Source organism: Hypomesus transpacificus, chromosome 13, assembly GCF_021917145.1.
Source record: "Hypomesus transpacificus isolate Combined female chromosome 13, fHypTra1, whole genome shotgun sequence".
Taxonomy (NCBI): Eukaryota; Metazoa; Chordata; class Actinopteri; order Osmeriformes; family Osmeridae; genus Hypomesus; species Hypomesus transpacificus.
This window is the reverse complement of record NC_061072.1, coordinates 8,152,927-8,172,104: the sequence shown is the minus strand read 5'-3', so window position 1 is coordinate 8,172,104 and position 19,178 is coordinate 8,152,927. Positions and strand designations below refer to the sequence as shown.

Here is a 19,178-nt window from a genome sequence, read left to right as displayed (position 1 = left end):
AAGTATAGAATCAATAAATGGTGAGGGAACACGACATGGGTGACTTTACATGCATTCAAAACTATGGTTTAGTGTGCATGAAAAACTGCACTTTTTGAAAATAAATATGTAGGCTATGTCATAGTCATCTAGTCAACCTCAAGCCACAGCACAGGAAGTCAGATAACAGCCAGAGGAAGATGGCGTGTGACTTCATACTGGGACTCTCGAGTGCGTATTCACAATAGACCAGACAGATAGATCCGAACTGTGCTGGTTCCATGTTTCATCTTTAATCACCGTGGAGATGCACGTTTGCTAGAAACTGCTGCTTTTTCTCAACTTCCGTGTATTAGGTAGCCATAGAGAGACAGAGTGGGTAACATCGTGCACTTTCATGTCCTGTTGCAACACCTTCGTAAGAGGTCGTAAAATAGAACATCTGCTTCTGAAAAACATTCCAGCTGATGACCCCCCCTCCCCTGTCCTGCCTCCCGTGATCTGCAGTATTTATCCCGCGTGGTGAGTTACCATGATTCTAACCTAGGCCTACTCTTGAGAGATTCCTCACAGAAATATGCAGGAAACCCAGCTTGAGCTCATAGATGCTCTGTGGGAAACTGCATTTCCTTTGAATGGTTGAACAGCTAGGGGTGTTATGTAGCCTACCAATCCACGGTATTCATTCACTTCAAATTTTAGAGCCGTTATTTTTTTCTCATGTTTGTTCTTTTAGGTTACAGGTATATGAAAAGAAATGTTTCTTTTGAATCGTGTCCCGCAATAGCTCCTTAGAAGCTCCTTGCTTTTTCCATTAGTCCCTGACTTCTGCAGAGGTTACATGCGTAGCTTTTCACACTCCCCCTTTAACAGTTGGGACCTGGAATCAGGAATATTAACTGAATTCACTTTCGAACCTGACAAAATGGCCGTGTCTCGCTGGAGCACCCCCATGAAGGTTTCATTAGCCCCCCAATTTTTTAAATATATATTTTTGATCTAAATGTGTTAATTTCTCTTCCTAAAACTCACTAGAGGACACTTTACAAGGATATTTGCTCTGGGACGTTTTATTATCCGGAGCATGGGCAATAAATTATGTAAAGTAATGTTTTACTCATTTATTTTAAAAAGGGGTCCGACATTTTACAAATGTAAAAATGTAAATGTAAATGACTGTTATGTTGCCTACGATGTCACATAAAGAGAATTTAGGGGGTTTCTACGGTGATAGATTCTTCTCTTTGTGAAATCTGAGCGGGAAGCTTGCAGCACAAGTGCTGGTTTCTGTCAGCTTCCGTTCAGCACAGACACAACATAGCCATCAAATTATACAGGAAGGGAGCATTTGTAGCTCTGCAGACCTTTTGAAATAGATAACCCCAATATGTCATAGAGATATTGTAATTTTTCTCTCTAAAATTTAAGAAATAGCCTACACCACTTTAGTATAATATATGTTTCGGGTAATTGGTAGACTGCGTTTAATTAGGTGTGTACGTTTTGTCACTCTTTCAATTAGGCTACTATTATTCCCGCTATGTATCACATTTTATCATTACAGTAAATGCTTGAATACGTACTTCTATGCTGATCAGATGACAGAGTACACATTGGCCCAAAATATTAGTCCAAGTGCTAAATTCTTAAAAGCAACAATAAACAGATTCCCTCTCCCCTTGACATTTTTGGTAAACAACTTGAGGGAATTCAATACAGAGATCTGCACTTTAGTTCATTATATTGCTTGAATGAGGCTTTGGGAAAGTATGTCTGAATTTCACTAATTGCACAACCTTCTCCAGGAGTGACGGTTGTGATACTGTAGGACTTGTGTCTCTCACCCTCTGAGAGGGCCTGTCAGAGGATGCAAACATGTAATCCACTTTCCAACCTGACATCTAACCGGGTGAACTTTTTACACCTTTGCAGTCGCTCACTGACTTTCATTCACATCTCTTCAACTCACTGAAGGCACTTCAGTTTGGGATTACAGTCAGGCCTATAAGACATGTCTGCTTAGAGGAGATGGGACTCACATGAGAGGAGAACATGTACATCCAATGAAACGTTTGTGACAATATAGCTGTAGTAAAATGCTATAAATATATTTACGGCTACAGTGAATGCTGTTCATTGTGTATTCTGTGTCTGTGTCTTGCTATAGAAAATACAATTGTTTTGTTCAGGGACTATGGGAGGGCTGAGGTTCATTTTTTTCCATTAGGAAGGAAAAATACCAGTTTACATATATATATATATAATATATATATATACACACAGGGAATACATTTACTGCTCATTACCCATTGTTTCAATGACATGGTCAACGATGGGTTTGTTAAGGTTTCTGCAGAATGGAGACAATTCACATCTAATACAGTATGTAACAGATTTGCTTATCAGCTATCATGCAAGCAGGAATGGTTTCCCCTCATATAAATTCCAGGCTTTTCATTTGTATTCCAGTCTTACAGGCTTGGGCATGGACAGGAGCAGAAGTTTGGGATTTCTTTGAGTAGGAACAAGTCCAGGCCTTCATGGAGAAAAGCTCACTTTGTGACTTTATCCTGGACCGAAACAAGCGCATCACATGGCAAGGGGACTGCTATGTAGACCTCCAGTCTACACACAGCAATCCCTCTATTAAAGTAGAGATGGAAGGTAATTTCCTGACTCTGCTGTCACCATGACGCCGTGTCAAGAAATGTCACTGTAGTTGCTGTCATGGATGTGTTCACTTAAAGTAGAGCAAGGTAGTCTAAGCTTAAAAAATATGTTATCCAACTGACAAATCTAGATATAGTACCCTTAAACTACTTTTTTTACTGTTGTACTTTTCTGATTATCTATCTGTTAATGCCCGATGAAGCGTCCATTATCAGAAAATAATGGACGACGGGCAAAATATGTGTGTAGTTATTAGTTACCAATAACCTTCTCCATGCTGTGACCAGATGTTGGTTGGATCAAGGAGCACAGAGGACCGCTTTGCCGTTTCACGACCAAACGTCTCCTGGAGGGGGCTGTGTCCCACATGCGGATGCTGGAACTGCTTTGTGCGGACGAGGAGACCCAGATCAAGGCACTAGACAAGCTGCAGGACCAGGTTGACACATTCACCACCATCCTGATGTGCAAGGAGCCCCAGGCTTCTGACGCCCTCAGAGCGTTCATCGAGAACTACGACTCCCAGGTGTCCCAGCTTATCACGATGCATGGTAAGCAGCTGCGTTGCATTGTAGATCGTAGGACTTTGCATCACAAGGTTTTTAGGAAATTCAGGCTGCATAAACTTTCATCTGGAAGTCTTTTAGATAACAGAAACATGTCCAAACTGCTTAGTGAAAGACCAAATAACTATTCTTGATAACGTATGTGTCAGTCTCCTTCATGCACACATGCAGCCAATGCCGTCTCTCCCCTCACCTTCTTATCTACAGATGACATGGTGAAGGAGCACAAGGAGGTTCTACAGCATCGTTTTGGGCCTCACAGTGACAGCCTTACAGCCGACCACCACGGCTTGAACGTGGCTTCCAGAGCCCTCCTCCTGGTCGACGGCCTCTCAGACCTCCAGCAGAAGGAACACGACCTGATGCAGGTGGAGGCCACACGCGGGACTAAAAGACACCATACACGGCAGCTGGGCCTGGCCAAGCTCTTGGAACCTCTCTCTCGGATCAGTCTGCCCCCCAGGGTCTCCCTCACGTTGGGGGTGTCTGGTATCGGAAAGAGCACCTTGGTCCGCTCCTTTGTTCAGCTCTGGTGCCAAGGAGAGATCTGTACGGATGTGAGCTTCATCTTGCCTTTGGCCTTTTGGGAGTTGAATGCTTTTGAGAAGATCTCGATGGAAAAGCTGGTGAAGCTGGCTTTTCCTCACCTACCTGATCCTAGTCTGGTCCTGAGCGGTTCCTGTCGGACGTTGTTTATATTGGACGGTCTGGATGAGTTCCGTTGTCCACTAGACTTTTCGGAGGCAGCACCTTGCAATGACCCCAAGAAGGAAGTGCCCATCGATGACTTGGTCACTAACATCATCCGAGGCAATCTCCTTCCGGCAGCAGCGGTTTGGGTAACATCAAGACCTTCCGTTGGTTCAAATGTCCCTGGTGGACTTGTCGACAGGGTGACCGAGATTCCTGGCTTCAGCCAGAAGGACATCCAGCTCTTTCTTAACAACTGTTTTTCGGACAAGCACTTGGTGGGTCAGATATGGGCCCACTTAGTGTCCAATAAGATATTCATGGTGATGTCTTATGTGCCTGGCATCTGTTGGATATTAGCCAGTACTGCTGGGTACCTCCTTCAGAGTGGCTGTCAGGAGGGACTACCAAGAACTTGCACAGAGTTCTTTTCCCATTTCTGCTCCATGAAGGCTGAAGCGGGAGAACCCAGAGGCAGAGAGCCTTTGAAGGCAGAACAGCTGCACGGAAACAGGAAGCTGCTAGGAGCGCTAGGCCGACTGGCCTTCTATGGACTCCTCAAGCACAAGCACACCTTCAGTGAGCAGGACATGAGGGCTTATGGAGTGGACCTGCCGTCCACGCAAAGCAGCTTGGGAAGTGGAGTTTTGGTTCGCGAGGAATCTCCCGTCTGTGTTGCCTTCCGTTTCACTCACCTGTCCATCCAGGAGTTCTTGGCCGCCACGTACTATCACACCTCCTCCAAACGAGCCATCTTCGACTTGTTCACGGAGAGCGCCGTGTCTTGGCCCAAGATCGGCTTCCAGAACCACTTCCGGAGCGCCCTGCAGCGCTCACAGCAAGCTGAAGATGGCCACCTGGATGTGTTTGTACGCTTTCTGGCAGGTCTGCTGTGCCCGACGGCAGTGCGCCCCCTAGCAGGACTGCTGGCACTGGGGAAGGATGACAACGGAGGACTGAAGGGATGGGCTGCGGGACTGCTGCAGAGCCTCCTGGCCAGCGGGGGCGCTGTGGTGTCACTACGTTCCGTAAACATCGCCTACTGCTTACAGGAACTGCAGCACACAGAGCTGCTGCGGAGCGTAGAAGAAGACCTGAAGAACGGAAGTCTTGGAGGGAAGCTGACTCGGACGCACTGCGTGACTCTGGCCTACCTGCTGCATGTGTCCCCAGAATGCACCGAGGAGACGAACCTGTCGTCTTGTATGGACATCGCCACCGTGAAGAGCCTGCTGCCACAGTTGCTCTACTGTAGCCATCTTAGGTAATCTTAGAAGTTTGGAATAGCGTTAAAATGAAGTCATTCATAGATATTGATCCTAATTATGAACACACATTTATTGTATCACACAAGGTTTTGTTCTGTGGTGTCATCTATGTGATTGACAGTAGGCTATTGCCAATACTTCATACTATACTACTCCACATACTATACTGTCTTGCTTGAGCCATATGCAGTTAATAATCATCATAGTCAGAAGCACATAGTGATTATGTTTATAAACCACCCATTTAAAAAACAAAAACAATCATACTTCACAATGATATTGTTCAGTTGTCTGTTAAATCCACAGGTTGGAGAATAATCATTTCAAAGACGATGTGATGGAACTCCTGGGGAGTTTGCTCAGTGCCAAGGACTGCCACATTCAGAAGCTAAGGTTTGGATGGCATTCATGTCTGATTCACTCAATCATTCTCATATCAGACAGCTGCTTTGACTTAGTAGCTAAATATAAATGTTCGTTCTCTTTCTATAGCTGTCTCACAGTTTTGTTAATGTTCAAACATTGTACATTAGTACTATATCAAACATTTGTTCAACTCCTGTAAATGTCATTTAGTTAATTTGCTTTGAGAGGTAGTGATTGGACTAAAAATGAAATAATAGGTTAGATTAATTTGTGTGAAGAGACAATTTTAGTAATCAGCATTCACAACTGAAGGAGAAATGTCTTGACCCCTTAGCTGTTTAATTACAGTAACAGGATTCAGGTCAGGTTTTATGTAAAGGCAAATATGCAAAACAAAGTAAGAAGTAAAAAAGACTTTGCGTCCAGTTGGGTAAATGTCAGTACTGCAGATGTGTAACTCCATGTATTCCATGTATTCCTTAGTCTGGCTGACAACGGCATCAGCAACAAAGGGGCCAAAGCTTTGAGTCGGGCATTGCTGGTTAACCGGACCTTGTCCACACTAGAGTGAGTCAGGAGCATTTGCGTTACCCAACCATGTGGGTTCCACAACCATGTGGGTTCCACAACTGAAGTCAAATTTTTGCTGTTGATTGAGGAAAGTTAGGAATGGTCTTTGTAGCTTAACGTTCGTAAATCTAAGCAATTTACAAGTAAAGTTTTCATTTCACTTTGTTATGGTGTATTTTGCATCTTCTAAGTAAGAAAAATATACTCAAGAGATGTGAATTTGGATTGATGTGTTGACAGTATACAATGCATGTAGAATGCTCTATTTTCTGCATAACATCAGTTTTTTTTAATGGTTCTAGTCTCCGTGGCAACAGGATTGGTGCTAAAGGTGCCAAATTTCTCGCTGAGGCCCTCAAAACGAACCAAGTGTTGGTGTCTATCAAGTGAGTCCCGGATAATCATGGAGTGTAACATTGTGAACACAAATGACATCTTTAATCATTTTCCAGGCATGTCTAAATTGGAAATTGTAGTTCGCGTCAGTGGATGTGTGAATTCCCGCCGTGTTCTACAGTTTTCAGAACAATCAGATCGAAGAGGAAGGAGCTCGAGCCTTGGCAGAGGTTCTGCAGTCAAACCGCAGGTTGCTTTCTCTCAAGTGAGTCTCCCACCTGCCTCACTTTGCCAACTTGTCAAATTTTGAGACGTTTACATTTTTCAAATTTCAAAGTTTACGAATGCGCGCGTGTGAGCAAGAGAGATAGTGAGAGAGAGTAAGAGAGCGAGAGTGAGATAGGAGAAAAGAGAGAAAGGGAGATGGAGATGTACAAGGACAGGGAGAAAAAGGGAGATGGAAGCGGGAGAGAGAGAGGGAAGAAACAGGGGTAGAGAGAGGGAGATGGTAGAGAGAGGGAGAGAGGGGAAGAAACAGGGGTAGAGAGAGGGAGATGGTAGTGAGAGAGAGAGAGGGGAAGAAACAGGGGTAGAGAGAGGGAGATGGTAGAGAGAGGGAGATGGTAGTGAGAGGGAGATGGTAGAGAGAGAAAAAGGGATATAGATTGACAACCTGACATGAATGTGTTTTTCTTGCACATCAAGTATGTTCCTCTGTGTTCCCAGCATACAGAAGAATTCAATCGGACCAGATGGAGCCAGGTGGATTGCAAATGCGCTGAAGACAAACCGGACTCTTACAGAGCTAATGTGATTATAACCAAATCTTTGGTCATCTTCTCTTTTGATTACTGTTCGATTATTTCCAAAAAGATGCAGAATTGTTTGTGTAAATACAATATAATTTACAAATGCACTTTGGAGACAACCCATCAAATTTGTCCAGTTTAACTTCCTAAAAACCGGGTCAGAGCTATTGAGCTCATACAGTATTTCAAACCTTAACTTAAATACTATTCATGTACTTAAATGTGGTGTTCATACATTTACATACTATACATTTACATTAGATTTCTGTCCTTATGTTCTTTGTGGGCAGCCTGTGTAGCAACCAGCTAGGAGACAAAGGAACTTCAGCCCTGGCCTTGGGATTGATGGTCAACCACAGCCTCCTCTCTCTGCAGTCAGTCACCCACACAACTGGATTGCCATACAGTTCATCTATTTATAGTCATTTTAAAGCACACATGTAATGTATGGATTAACAAGTAGACTGTTGTTAGCACATACAAGGTTGCAAGAATGGATAATGGAGTAGATTGAATTTTCCCTTTGGGGATAGACAAAGTTCCATCCAGATACAGCAGACTGAATTTGTTCATGTGTATTATAATTAACCCTTTATACCTCCACTAAGTGACACTGTATGTAGGGCATAGTTCAGTTAGCATAAAGTGTACCGGCTAAAACGTCTGTCCTCCATGCTGTGCTTTTAGCCTACAGAGTAACTCCATCAGTGACAAAGGAATGACCGCGTTGACTAAGGCGCTGAGGTCAAACCACGGACTCCTTTTCCTGAAGTGAGTACGACCAAAGTGAGCAGGGGCGATGTTAACACATGCTTGTTGCTCCCCAGAAGTGTTCTCATTCAGTCTCTATCAACCAGGCTGCTTTAGACCTGCTGCCACAGTAAACGTTTTTCCTTGAAAACGCACATTATGAGCTTGATTGCGCCACCAGTGGGCGGGTGCATTCTGATTTCTTCCATTTCCAATCATTCTGGTGATTTTCATGGCACGAATGAACCTGTGTACAGCCGTACCAGGGGATGCAGCATCATGACAAAAACATCAGACCAGCTGTAGTCTCTAACTACTCAGAAGAGGGATTTCTTGACTTTTGACCAGATGTCCCCCCCCCCCCCCCCCCTCCGTTGACACACAAGCCTTAGTTTCTCATGTCACAGCAATTTCAGGCGAATCTTATGGAGCTGAACACTCCTTGAACGGCAAGGACTCTTCCGAGTTTTTACTTTTGCGAGTGTACAGCATCTTCGGTTTATATTGAAATATAAACCTCCTCTATTTATTCCTCTGTCATTATGCCAGCCTTCGAGAGAATTCTATTGGGATGAAGGGGGCGAGAGACATGGCCAAAGCACTGCAAGAGAACAACTCTCTCCGGGATTTAGAGTGAGCACAACCCTCTTCACTGTGTTAAATAACATGCATACAAAAAGGCTGTATTAGGACAGGATGTTGAAAACAAAATACAGTACAAGGTTTCCTGTTTGCTCCCTCCTTATTTTGCGTGTGTGTGTTTGTATGTGTGTCTGTGTGTGCATATGGGTCAGTCTTACAGCCAACCTGCTACACGATGAAGGAGTTAAAGCCATAGCTGGAGCAATTAAGGTCAATCAAGCACTCACCTCCTTACAGTACGTACCGCTCACCCTCCCACACACACACACACACACACACACAGAAAAACAAACATACACATGCAGACAAAAATACACATGCAGACAAACATAAACACACTAAATGAAACTTCACACTTCCAAGCTTACCTGCCATACCTTTCTTTTTATCAGCCTACAGTGGAATTTCATCAAGTGCACCGCCACCAAAGCCTTGGCTGATGCACTTCTAACCAACACCACCATGCAGCTTCTTGAGTGAGTGCTGTTATACAAACTTATTTACATGGCCCAGGTAACTCAAATCAAATAAAATCAAATGTATTTGTATAGCCCTTTTTACACGCAAGCATGTCACAGAGGGCTTCACATGCGCCCATAAAACTCCCCTTCATCCTTGTTCTCTGTGTCCTCATTCCCTTATCTCCTATTCCCTTATCTCCTATGCACTTTTCTCCTATGCATTTGATCTGTGAATTCAAACTTTGTTTCTCGAACTATCGGTTATCATACCTGGAGGATTTAACAGCAGTAGCATAGATTATTTGTGTTTGTGGTTAAGGTTGTGTGTGTGTGTGTGTGTGTGTGTGTGCAGCCTACAGGAGAATGCAATAGGAGATGAAGGTGTGGAAGCTCTGGCAGGGGCCTTAAAGACCAACACATCTCTCTGTACTCTGTGGTTGGTGCCCCATGCTATTAATACATTCTCATTTCAAATCTGATTATCTCTGCTACCCATGGGATACCTTTCTATTGAAATGGAGAGAACCACTAAGCTCTTTGTGTGTGTGTGTGTTGTTTCATCCCTGTGAAGTCTCCAGGGTGTATCAGCAGGCAGAAGTGGAGCCATTGCCTTGGCTGAGGCACTTATGGTCAACAAAAGCCTGCACACTTTGGAGTACGTATTTACGATACCATTAAGTGTTCTTCATATCTCTATGTTCCATCTTTTTGCTTTCAATGTTGTTTGTCCCCTTCGCGTCTCGCTTGACTTGCACTTCTGTTGCTCCGACATCAAACATAACTGACTGAGTATGTGGTTTCCAAGGTTTCCAACCTAGCCTTTTAAAGCCAGATGAAGCGAGAATGTGAGTCTGCACCTTGTTTTCTTTTCTTGACTGTCTCTTTGGGTCTCTGTTCTCAGTTTGCGTGGAAACACAATAGGCATGGAGGGAGCCAAAGCTTTGGCCAGAGCGCTGAAAACCAACCGAACTCTCAAGTCTTTAAAGTGAGTTATATTGGACCAGCAGTTTGTTGTATCCACAACTTCCATTATGCATGTATCTATTTTGCCATTAATTTAAATGGTTACCTGTACTTTAATTCACTTAAAACTGAAAGTTCCATCCATATGCTATCCATCAGCAAACAATCAAACATATTCTGAATCGTGACTACACTGGCTCAGTACTCAAAGTCCCTGCACGAAACAGGACAATAAGTAATATTATACACAATATGGCCCAGCAGTATATGTAATGGAATCCTTTGTTTGGTTTACCCCTTTTACCCCGTTTACCCCAGTTTTTTACACACTTCAGAGGAACTGACGTGTAAAAAAATAAAAAATAATAATCATACCCTCTCCAGTCAGAACCTATTTAAGGACATTGTTACATGTGAAATATTTGAGCTAAGCCATACTGTACAGTGGACTTATAGGTTACCATGGCAATGTGTGTCCTAATGCATCCATCCAATGCAGATAGATTGTGTTTTTTAGGTGTGTACAATAACCTTAGTGTTTATGTGCAACCCCTTGGGTAAAGCATTTGATGCCATTTTCAATCCTCAAAACACAATTAGTCTTTCATAATTTCCAATCCAGGTCTGGTAAAAGTCCAAATGTGCCATTGTCACTAAATCACTCCAATACATTCACAGTGTACAGTATGTTTGCACTGACACAATTGTCCTTTGTCTAGTGACCTGAAACAGAAATTATGCAATGAGGATTTTAATAATTGAATGGACACAACATACTCAACACTACTAGATTGTAGAAAAATGTGCCACTCAGTCAGTCATTTTGCATGGTAGTAACTATCTTCAATTACAATTGAGTCTTAAGAGGTATGTATACCAGCAATGTATGTTTTGATTTGGGCACTTTCTTCTCTTCAGTATTTCTCTAACTCAGACGAATCAGATGGGCACTGCTTGTGAGTTGTAGCAAATTGCCAATCACAGATTTATACAAAGGTCTGGGCTACTTGAAAACATTCTTGTTCTTGGTTATAAACCACTTCAGTCTAGCTTTGACTGTGTGTTCGTGGTTGCTGGAATGTGAACCTCAAAGTCCAAGTCTCTATTTGACTGAGACAGGTATTCTTCTAGAATCGCATGCTGTTGCCTCAACCATGCTCCATTGCGAGGAAATTACATTTTCTGTTTAAAACACAATGGACAATTGTGTAGATGAGTGACTAGTCTCCACTCACAAAAACATGTGGGTGGAAAAGGAGTACTTAGTTTCTGTATTTGTAAGGTTTTTTTTAACCATGTAAATCTCTTTCCATGACTCCTGCAGTCTTCAGGAGAATTCTCTTGGTATGGATGGAGCCATATTCATCGCCACGGCTTTAAAAGGAAACAACCAACTAACTTACATAAAGTAAGTGTGTCCGTCTACATTTCCCCACACATTAAAATCCACTCGTGTTTATAGTAAACCTTCCTTAATCCTTACAGCTTGCAAGGAAATGGCATCGGAGAGTCGGGGGCAAAGGTCATCGCTGACGCAATCAAAACCAGCTCCTCTGACTGCATAGTTGAGATCTAACTGTTGTCTGACATGCATCATTGGAAAGAAGCCTGCTGATTACAACCAACTTGGCCACAATCAAAATAATTGTTCAGAGGTTGCTACGTAAATTATTCACCCGTTTTGAGTTAATCAGATGGTAAATAAACGATTTGCATACTCAGCTAAATAATGACAGCAGCAAATGAATCCAGAAACGGCAATTATATGTATGTACACAATATTTATTTGAATAAGTTTCATTATCACTGTACAAACCTGTGTCTGTTAAATGAATATAGAGGAAATGATGTCCATGTAACCTAGTGCCACTCTATCCTTACTGCCTAACAACAGAATGTGTTTTGTATATGTATCTTAATAATCAACTGCATATGTGATCACATGTTATATTGCAGGTAATGTTATCAAGGTAAAAAAAAAAAAGTTACAATTTATCATAATGTATTGTGGCAATAAACTATGGATATTTCCTCAAAGAATAATTTCCCCAAAAAGATACCTTTTTGTAGAGTGCAGATGTGATTGCTTATGTTTTTGACCGAAGGCTGAAAAGAACTTGAAAAAAGCCATACACACACAAATACAGTAGTACATATATAAATGTACATATATACAGTACAAAATATATATATATGTGTTTCTGAACATTAGGCTCAGAAGTCGTTGTCACTCTCCTCCAGGAGCTGAGGTTTGAGAGCTCCTTTGGCAGGCCGTGTCGGCTTGGAAGCAGCAGCTTCCAGACTGTCGTTGTCTTCCTCCAGGTCGTCCTCCTCGTCCTCCTCCTCGCCTTCCTCGTCATCCTCATCTACATCGATCTCGCTGTCCTCCGTCTGAAAAGAGCAAACCAGTTCCGTGCGGTTAATAAGGTCTGTGGGGTCGTTAAGCCGTAAACATCTCCCCAAACAGGAGAAGCCATCCAAAATCTAATCTGGAATTAAACTAAGTAGAATTTACACCAAATAGGCCCAAAAGTAGATGCCTACATTAACTTAGTCCAGGGTGTCTCTGTCACACCCATTGCTCACAGGTACATGTGAGCACATAGCCAGCACATGGAATTTATATGGACTTGTAAGGGATTGCATTTACTAGAAATCAAGCTTTAGTTAATTTCCACTGGTGCCAATTATCCATCACATGGAAGGTTGACTGTGAAAGTACTGTACTTAAGGCCTATTACATACACTTGACCAAACCTTTTATATAGGGCATTGGAAGTAAGCCATGGGGCGGAACTACATCCTTTCCGAAAGATTGTAGAGAAAAGAAAATCATACCCTCTCCAGTCAGAACCCATTTAAGGACATTGTTACATGTGAAATATTTGAGCTAAGCCATACTGTACAGTGGACTTATAGGTTTCCATGGCAATGTGTGTCCTAATACATCCATCCAATAAATGCAGATAGATTGTGTTTTTTAGGTGTGTACAATAACCTTAGTGTTTATGTGCAACCCCTTGGGTAAAGCATTTGACGCCATTCTCAATCATCCAAACACAATTAGTCTTTCATAATTTCCAATCCAGGTCTGGTAAAAGTCCAAATGTCCCCATCTGCACAATAATATTTGCTGACTCCTAAGACTCACTATGTGAGCTCACACAGGTATACTAGTTTTTGGTGCTAACAACCATCTGAGGTTTGAACATGACGGTACATAATACTGGAGCCACAAAACTACAGGACAGCCTATAGAGGACATAGTTACAAGATATGGGTTTAGGAGCTAGCTACTTACTAGACATGGGTTTCGGAGCTAGCTACTTACTAGACATGGGTTTAGGAGCTAGCTACTTACTAGATATTGGTTTCGGAGCTAGCTACTTGCTAGATATGGGTTTAGGAGCTAGCTAGTTTCTGGAGAATCTAATGTCAGATCGAGGGACCATGAGATCAGTCTGCAGACTGGAATATCCTGCACAGACCTTTTTGTTGCGCCTTGTGTGGGCACGAGGGCGAGAGCTGGACAGAGTTGCTTTGGTCTTTAGTAATGCATATAATGGAAAGAAATTGGTCATTTAAGTGACGTTAAGCAACAGCTTTTTAAGGAGCTAGGGAGAAAGATAAAAGTAACACGGAAAAATATGACTCGGAGGAGCAAAAACAACTATAGATAAAACAGACTTTACTGACCTCATCGCTGTCTCCTCCCTGCATGTTGCCGATGATTTGGGTTCCACCTCTTCCTGTTTGAGAAATGTTTGTTTTTTTGTTATTTTTTGGGGGTTGGGGAAAGCACAAGTGTACAATGTAGTCAATCCATATAAGTAGAGGAAAGATGGGTGTTTCACTTATAAATCGATACTGGTTGGTTGAAGCTAATAATCGGTTAAAGGTTATATTTATATTTATTTGGGTAATGTTTGATTAGAGGTAATGTTTGTATGGGGGTAATTGTTGGGATGGAAGTTATGTTTAGATGGGAGTATGGTTTGGTAGGGGGTAATGTTTGGGATGGAAGTCATGTTTAGATGGGAGTATGGTTTGGTAGGGGGTAATGTTTGGGATGGAAGTCATGTTTAGATGGGAGTATGGCTTGGTAGGGGGTAATGTCTGTGTACCTGTTATGGGGATGTTCCGGGTCGGCCTTGGCTTAGGAGGTCTGCGGTCCTCCATGTCACTGTCAGAGCCCTCGTCCTCTGGAATGTCCATGTCCGAGTCCTCGTCTTTAGCTGTCGCAACAAAAGGAATGAAATATATGACGTTAAAGGATTGCGAAACGGAAATCGAAGGGTTTCACTTTGTCATGACTGTTTGTGAGAGTTGAAAATAGCTTGCCCATATGCGTGAAGTTGTGTGTATTGCACTAAAATACCATGTATTGGAATATTAGTGTGTAGTGTGTGTGTGTGTGTGTGCACGACTCACCCCCATTCTTCATCAGTCTCCTCTCCTCCTCTCGCAATTTGTGCTGCATCATTCTCAGGGTGTTTTCTGTCTCCTGTGAGGGAGAAAACCAGTAAGGAGGACAGCGTGAGCGAGAGACTTACAATATCAGCCAAGGGTTCTGCATGTTGGCTACTGTTGTGGTTTATTAATATAGGGCAGGATGGAAGGCATGGGGGGTACTCAGTGATGAGGAAGAGAAGGCCGAGGTCTGAGCTGCATTGTCTGTACAGCAGAAACATGTCTTGAACTAGTCTCAGTAAGGAATGCTGAAGCAGGGGGGTTGTAGAATTGAACAGGCGAGAAAGGGTACCAGAATAAAGATTGTTGTCTCCGACAATTTTTTATCTCAATCCTTCTGAAGAAAAGAACATGTCCACTACCTCAAACCTCTCCTGCTCCAGTCTGTGGTGGTCCTCCAGCTGCTGCTCCAGGAACCTCAGGTTACGGAACTTCTCCACGTACGTCTCGTACTGCTTCTGCAGATCCTCCTCGATCTTCTCGTACTCATCCATGAAAGCCGGTCTGACACACAGAGATCAAGAGAGAGACACAGATAGAAAGACAGAGAGAGAGAGACAGCGAGCGAGAGACACAGATAGACAGACAGAGAGAGTGAGCGAGAGGCACAGATAGAAAGACAGAGAGAGAGAGAGCGAGTGAGAGACACAGATAGACAGACAGAGAGAGTGAGCGAGAGGCACAGATAGAAAGACAGAGAGAGAGAGAGAGCGAGTAAGAGACATAGAGAGAAAGACAGAGAGAGAGAGAGGGAGTGAGAGACACAGAGAGAAAGACAGAGAGAGAGAGACACAGAGAGAAAGACAGAGAGAGAAATTGTGGAATGGGAGAGTGTAAGACCAAAAGTCACAGTCTACCCAGTTACATCTATTGATTTACAGCAGTTAAATCAGACAAATATGGTTCAGAAATTCATAAGTGGGACTAGTCTGACTGTCTTGTCAACCAAAGTAATACAATAGACAACAATCCTATTTAAGAGATGTACAGTACTTGCTGGGAGGGGTGACATGCTTATGATCCTTTGCTGCTGTGTTGGTTACCAAATCCTTAGTGAATCTTAATTGATAGTGTCAACATCTCTGTGGCGCACACGCAACTTGTGCGTGTGTGGCAGTCCATGGCAAACAGGTTCACTGATGAATCCTGTGGCAAACAGGTTCACTGATGAATCCTGTGGCGAACTGGTTCACAGATTAATCCCGTGGCGAACAGGTTCACAGATGAATCCCGTGGCGAACAGGTTCACAGATGAATCCCGTGGCGAACAGGTTCACAGATGAATCCCGTGGCGAACAGGTTCACAGATGAATCGTACCGCACACTCTGTAGCGTCTGGAGCCTCTTCTGGTTCCTCTCCAGCTCCTGTTTCCTCTTCTCCATCTTGGCCTCCAGACTGGTCTCATCTGACGACACGTTGTTCAGCATGTCTTTGGTCTTCTCAACATTCTCCTGAAAGGAGACAAAGCAGATTTATGTTAACAAGAAAAAGTGAATGAATTCATTGTGGCGTGAAGTAGAGATCTCAGAAATTGTCCTATTGTACTGGTGTGTGTGTGTATCAGTGTGTGTGTGTGTGTCAGTGTGTGCGTTTTGTCCGAGTCTGGACGATACACACCAAAACCTCCTTAATGACTGCTCTCAGGGCCTTTTCAGTCTCATTAATCTCCAGTGGTCTGGCGATAGCAGCAGTTCTCATTTCCTATGAGACAGACATTACGTATTTCAATATTATAAAGCCTATAACCTTCAATTATCCTCTTATTAGAAAAAATTTCGACATAATATTGCATGTAGATAAATACTATTATTCAAGAGTTCAAAGTTTCAAGAGCCTAATTTTGAGAATGTGAAGAAGTACAGGGGTGTTACCAAGTCTCTTTTGAGATCTCTCTATATTGAATCTGATTTAAATCAAACAGTAGCTATCTGTTCATTCGTAGATCACTCTCTCCCCCAACTGAAGCTGTGTTGCTTGTCTCTTCCCAGGACACAGTCTGTCTCATTTGTATTCTCAGGCTGGCTGGGGTTTGGTGGCTGTGTGTTCCTCAAAACTTACCCTCAGATCCACTTCCTTTCCCAGCAAGTCAAACAGAGATGCTCCCTTGGATGTGATCTCCGATGCTAGTTGTCTAGCTGCTTTCAGCTCTGCGATCTGAATCGGGAACAGAGCATTGCATGAGCCTATGGCCGTTCTTTTAGATTATTTAACAGAATGATTTAAAACCGATCTGTATTCAGATGTATTTTTGAAAGATCAAAGGATTGTCCTATACTTCATTTTCATACTACCTTCAGTGGCATACATTTTGAATTTATGCTTAATACTAGCCTAAACAATAAGGCCAACATATCTAAAGGAATCTTTCTTGCTTATTATTGATTGAATGTGTCTTGTACAGGGATGTACATAGTTAGATAACCCCTCACACACACTTGAGTGGTAGCTATTTACATTTATTAGTTGTGATTTGCAGTAGTGCTCCTGTCAAACTAAGTTGAGAAAAACCTTTCTAGAATCTCACTTATTTGAATTAATTCCAATTCTTCTCTCAAATAGTTACTTCAATAAACTTAAAAGACACTCAACTTTGCATATCATCAGTAAGAAGTTTGGGGAGACCCCGAGCAATCTAAATATCGGGGTACTGTTATGTTTGTACTGCTCAGACAGCATTCCGGGTTTTTTTGGCTGTGGGGCTGAATAGATTAAAACGCAAATGACCCATAGCGGTCCTTAGGGAAACAGCATGTAACCTTTGCACTGTAGGACTTTTAACTTTATATCAACCTCTAAGCTACACAGGACCTTTGAGGTGGGCCATGTGTCAATCATAATGGCTGTCCACTAACTGCACTTTGGTCTCGTCATCTTTTGTGGTGAACATCAGTCTTGTGGGGACTGTCGACTAGCGTCAAAAAAACAGCATGTGATGTTTACCAGCAGTCTCTATGCACATCAAACACACAGATGTCAAACTCACCCTTGAGGCCAGGTCAAACTTGAATTTGCTGTTGTCCTCTGCTACTTTCTCCCCAGAAGCCGTTTCCTTGGTGACCATGGCGCTATACAGCACTGAGGTGATCTTTAGCATCTCTTTCACCGCATAACCATCTCCCTGGTAGAGGCGCTTGGTGTTCACTTTGATGTGAGCTTTAGTGGCCTGCAAACAAGGTGCAATCAGAGGTTGTTACATGTCAAGAGTAAACGCACGCCTCTCACAAGCATGTGAAGAAATCTGTTACTACTAGTACATTACTAGTAATGGAAATGACTGGTACAAGTGGTTGTATCCAATTATGCCAAATTGTGGATGCACATCAAAGGTTAACGTCACCATGAATTGAGCCACTGCTTTGATGAAGAAAACTCTGTCAGATTCTGTGTCCACATCACTTGGAATGTCCATTTGGGGTTCGTATCTGTAGGAATTTTAACACACGCACACAAAGATATTTAAGCAGTATTACATTAAGGACAGCTTCAATGTAGTGCCTATTTTTGTTAGTCGACTGTCAAACTTACAGTTCCATATTGCTCACCTTTTCACCAGCCATATTAGAATTTCTGCCACCAGAGAAAAGTTGGGCGTCCTAAAATTCTCCATTGATATTAAACGAGGATAGCCCAGGGCTCTCATCATTTCTGTAAAATCTAAACAGAGACCCAGTAAAGTTGACTGATCTGATTTAACTATGTTGTATAGATCGACTAGTTGTAATTGTCAGCACGAGTTACATCTGAGATGAGCTCAGATCGACTTTAGAAAGTTCACACTTACTTCGCAAGTCTCTGAACGACATCGTATTTTGTATTGTAGTACAGTAGTAGTGCTAACGTAATTACTGTGCCGTGTCTTTGCTTCCCCAGACAAGATATCTGCAATAAGACAGTGGGAGATATTTTACTTTTCCTCTTCTCTTGACTGCTAAAAAATTCTCATTGAATGATGAGGTGAATTTGAGCCAGCTGAGCTAGCTCGTAACGTTTTCTAGCATTGCTAGCAAGCAACCACCATACATATTAAAACATGACATCTACCAAGCGACGTCAAATGTAAATACTTAAATACATGTATGCTTAGTATATACTCTACCCACGGTCGCGGTCACAATAAAGTTAAAATATTATTTAACTCATCAAAAAACACCACAGAAACGTTGGAGAGCTACCTAGCTGAGTAGCTAGCTTGTTGATTACCAGTTTGTGGTTGGCATTTGCCCGTCTCTATGGAATCCGTTCACAACAACGGAACCCCAGCTGTGTCAAATGTATTAGGCAATACAGAAACACTCGTACAGTGACACTGGAACGGCTTGAACTGCAGTTAAGAAGGCTAGTAGGAAACTTTCTGTTGTACCATTCCAGTTGTGTACGGGTGTTGTAGCCTACCAAAATCAATGACCTATCGAAAACGCGATTGGTAATCGCGTAAAAAAATACAATAAAGTGAAAATCATCAGAATGTATTTTCTGTGTTCAGATGCCCTACGTGGACGAAGTAATGGAACCGTGTGACAATCAGATTACACTAAAAGAGAAGATTTTTCAATCCGTGATTGAAATTAGTTTGAGCTTTATGTAAAATTTGGGGATCATAAATCGATGCATGTTAAAAGGTTTTTCTTTGTACAAGC

At 42.5% G+C, this 19,178-nt stretch overlaps 2 protein-coding genes across 6 annotated transcripts; one reads left to right on the top strand and one right to left on the bottom strand.

The window, feature by feature from the left end:
• The first annotated feature begins 174 nt into the window (after positions 1-174).
• On the top strand, positions 175-12,064 carry nlrc3 (NLR family, CARD domain containing 3). Its single transcript, XM_047032416.1, has 19 exons — positions 175-501; positions 2,449-2,643; positions 2,937-3,200; positions 3,423-5,169; positions 5,480-5,566; positions 6,023-6,106; positions 6,412-6,495; positions 6,627-6,710; positions 7,172-7,255; positions 7,545-7,628; positions 7,942-8,025; positions 8,554-8,637; positions 8,799-8,882; positions 9,039-9,122; positions 9,460-9,543; positions 9,679-9,762; positions 10,009-10,092; positions 11,395-11,478; positions 11,556-12,064. Exons 2-19 carry the CDS (start codon positions 2,520-2,522, stop codon positions 11,644-11,646), a joined length of 3,405 nt encoding a protein of 1,134 aa, XP_046888372.1. The 5' UTR covers positions 175-501; positions 2,449-2,519; the 3' UTR covers positions 11,647-12,064.
• A 219-nt stretch (positions 12,065-12,283) lies between these two features.
• cluap1 (clusterin associated protein 1) lies at positions 12,284-18,832 on the bottom strand. 5 transcript variants are annotated; one of them, XM_047032422.1, is made up of 13 exons: positions 18,742-18,832; positions 18,323-18,420; positions 18,084-18,195; positions 17,879-17,963; positions 17,525-17,704; positions 16,600-16,695; positions 16,159-16,242; positions 15,859-15,992; positions 14,903-15,044; positions 14,502-14,574; positions 14,195-14,305; positions 13,767-13,819; positions 12,284-12,461 (listed from the first exon to the last, which is right to left on the bottom strand). In XM_047032422.1, the coding sequence occupies exons 2-13, from the start codon at positions 18,342-18,344 to the stop codon at positions 12,285-12,287; spliced, it is 1,269 nt and encodes a 422-aa protein (XP_046888378.1). In that variant the 5' UTR covers positions 18,345-18,420; positions 18,742-18,832; the 3' UTR covers position 12,284. The 5 variants fall into 5 exon arrangements, with proteins under 5 accessions (XP_046888378.1, XP_046888376.1, XP_046888377.1 ...); XM_047032420.1 differs by having other exon boundaries at positions 18,714-18,797; XM_047032421.1 differs by having other exon boundaries at positions 18,678-18,770.
• Between the last annotated feature and the right edge of the window lie 346 nt (positions 18,833-19,178).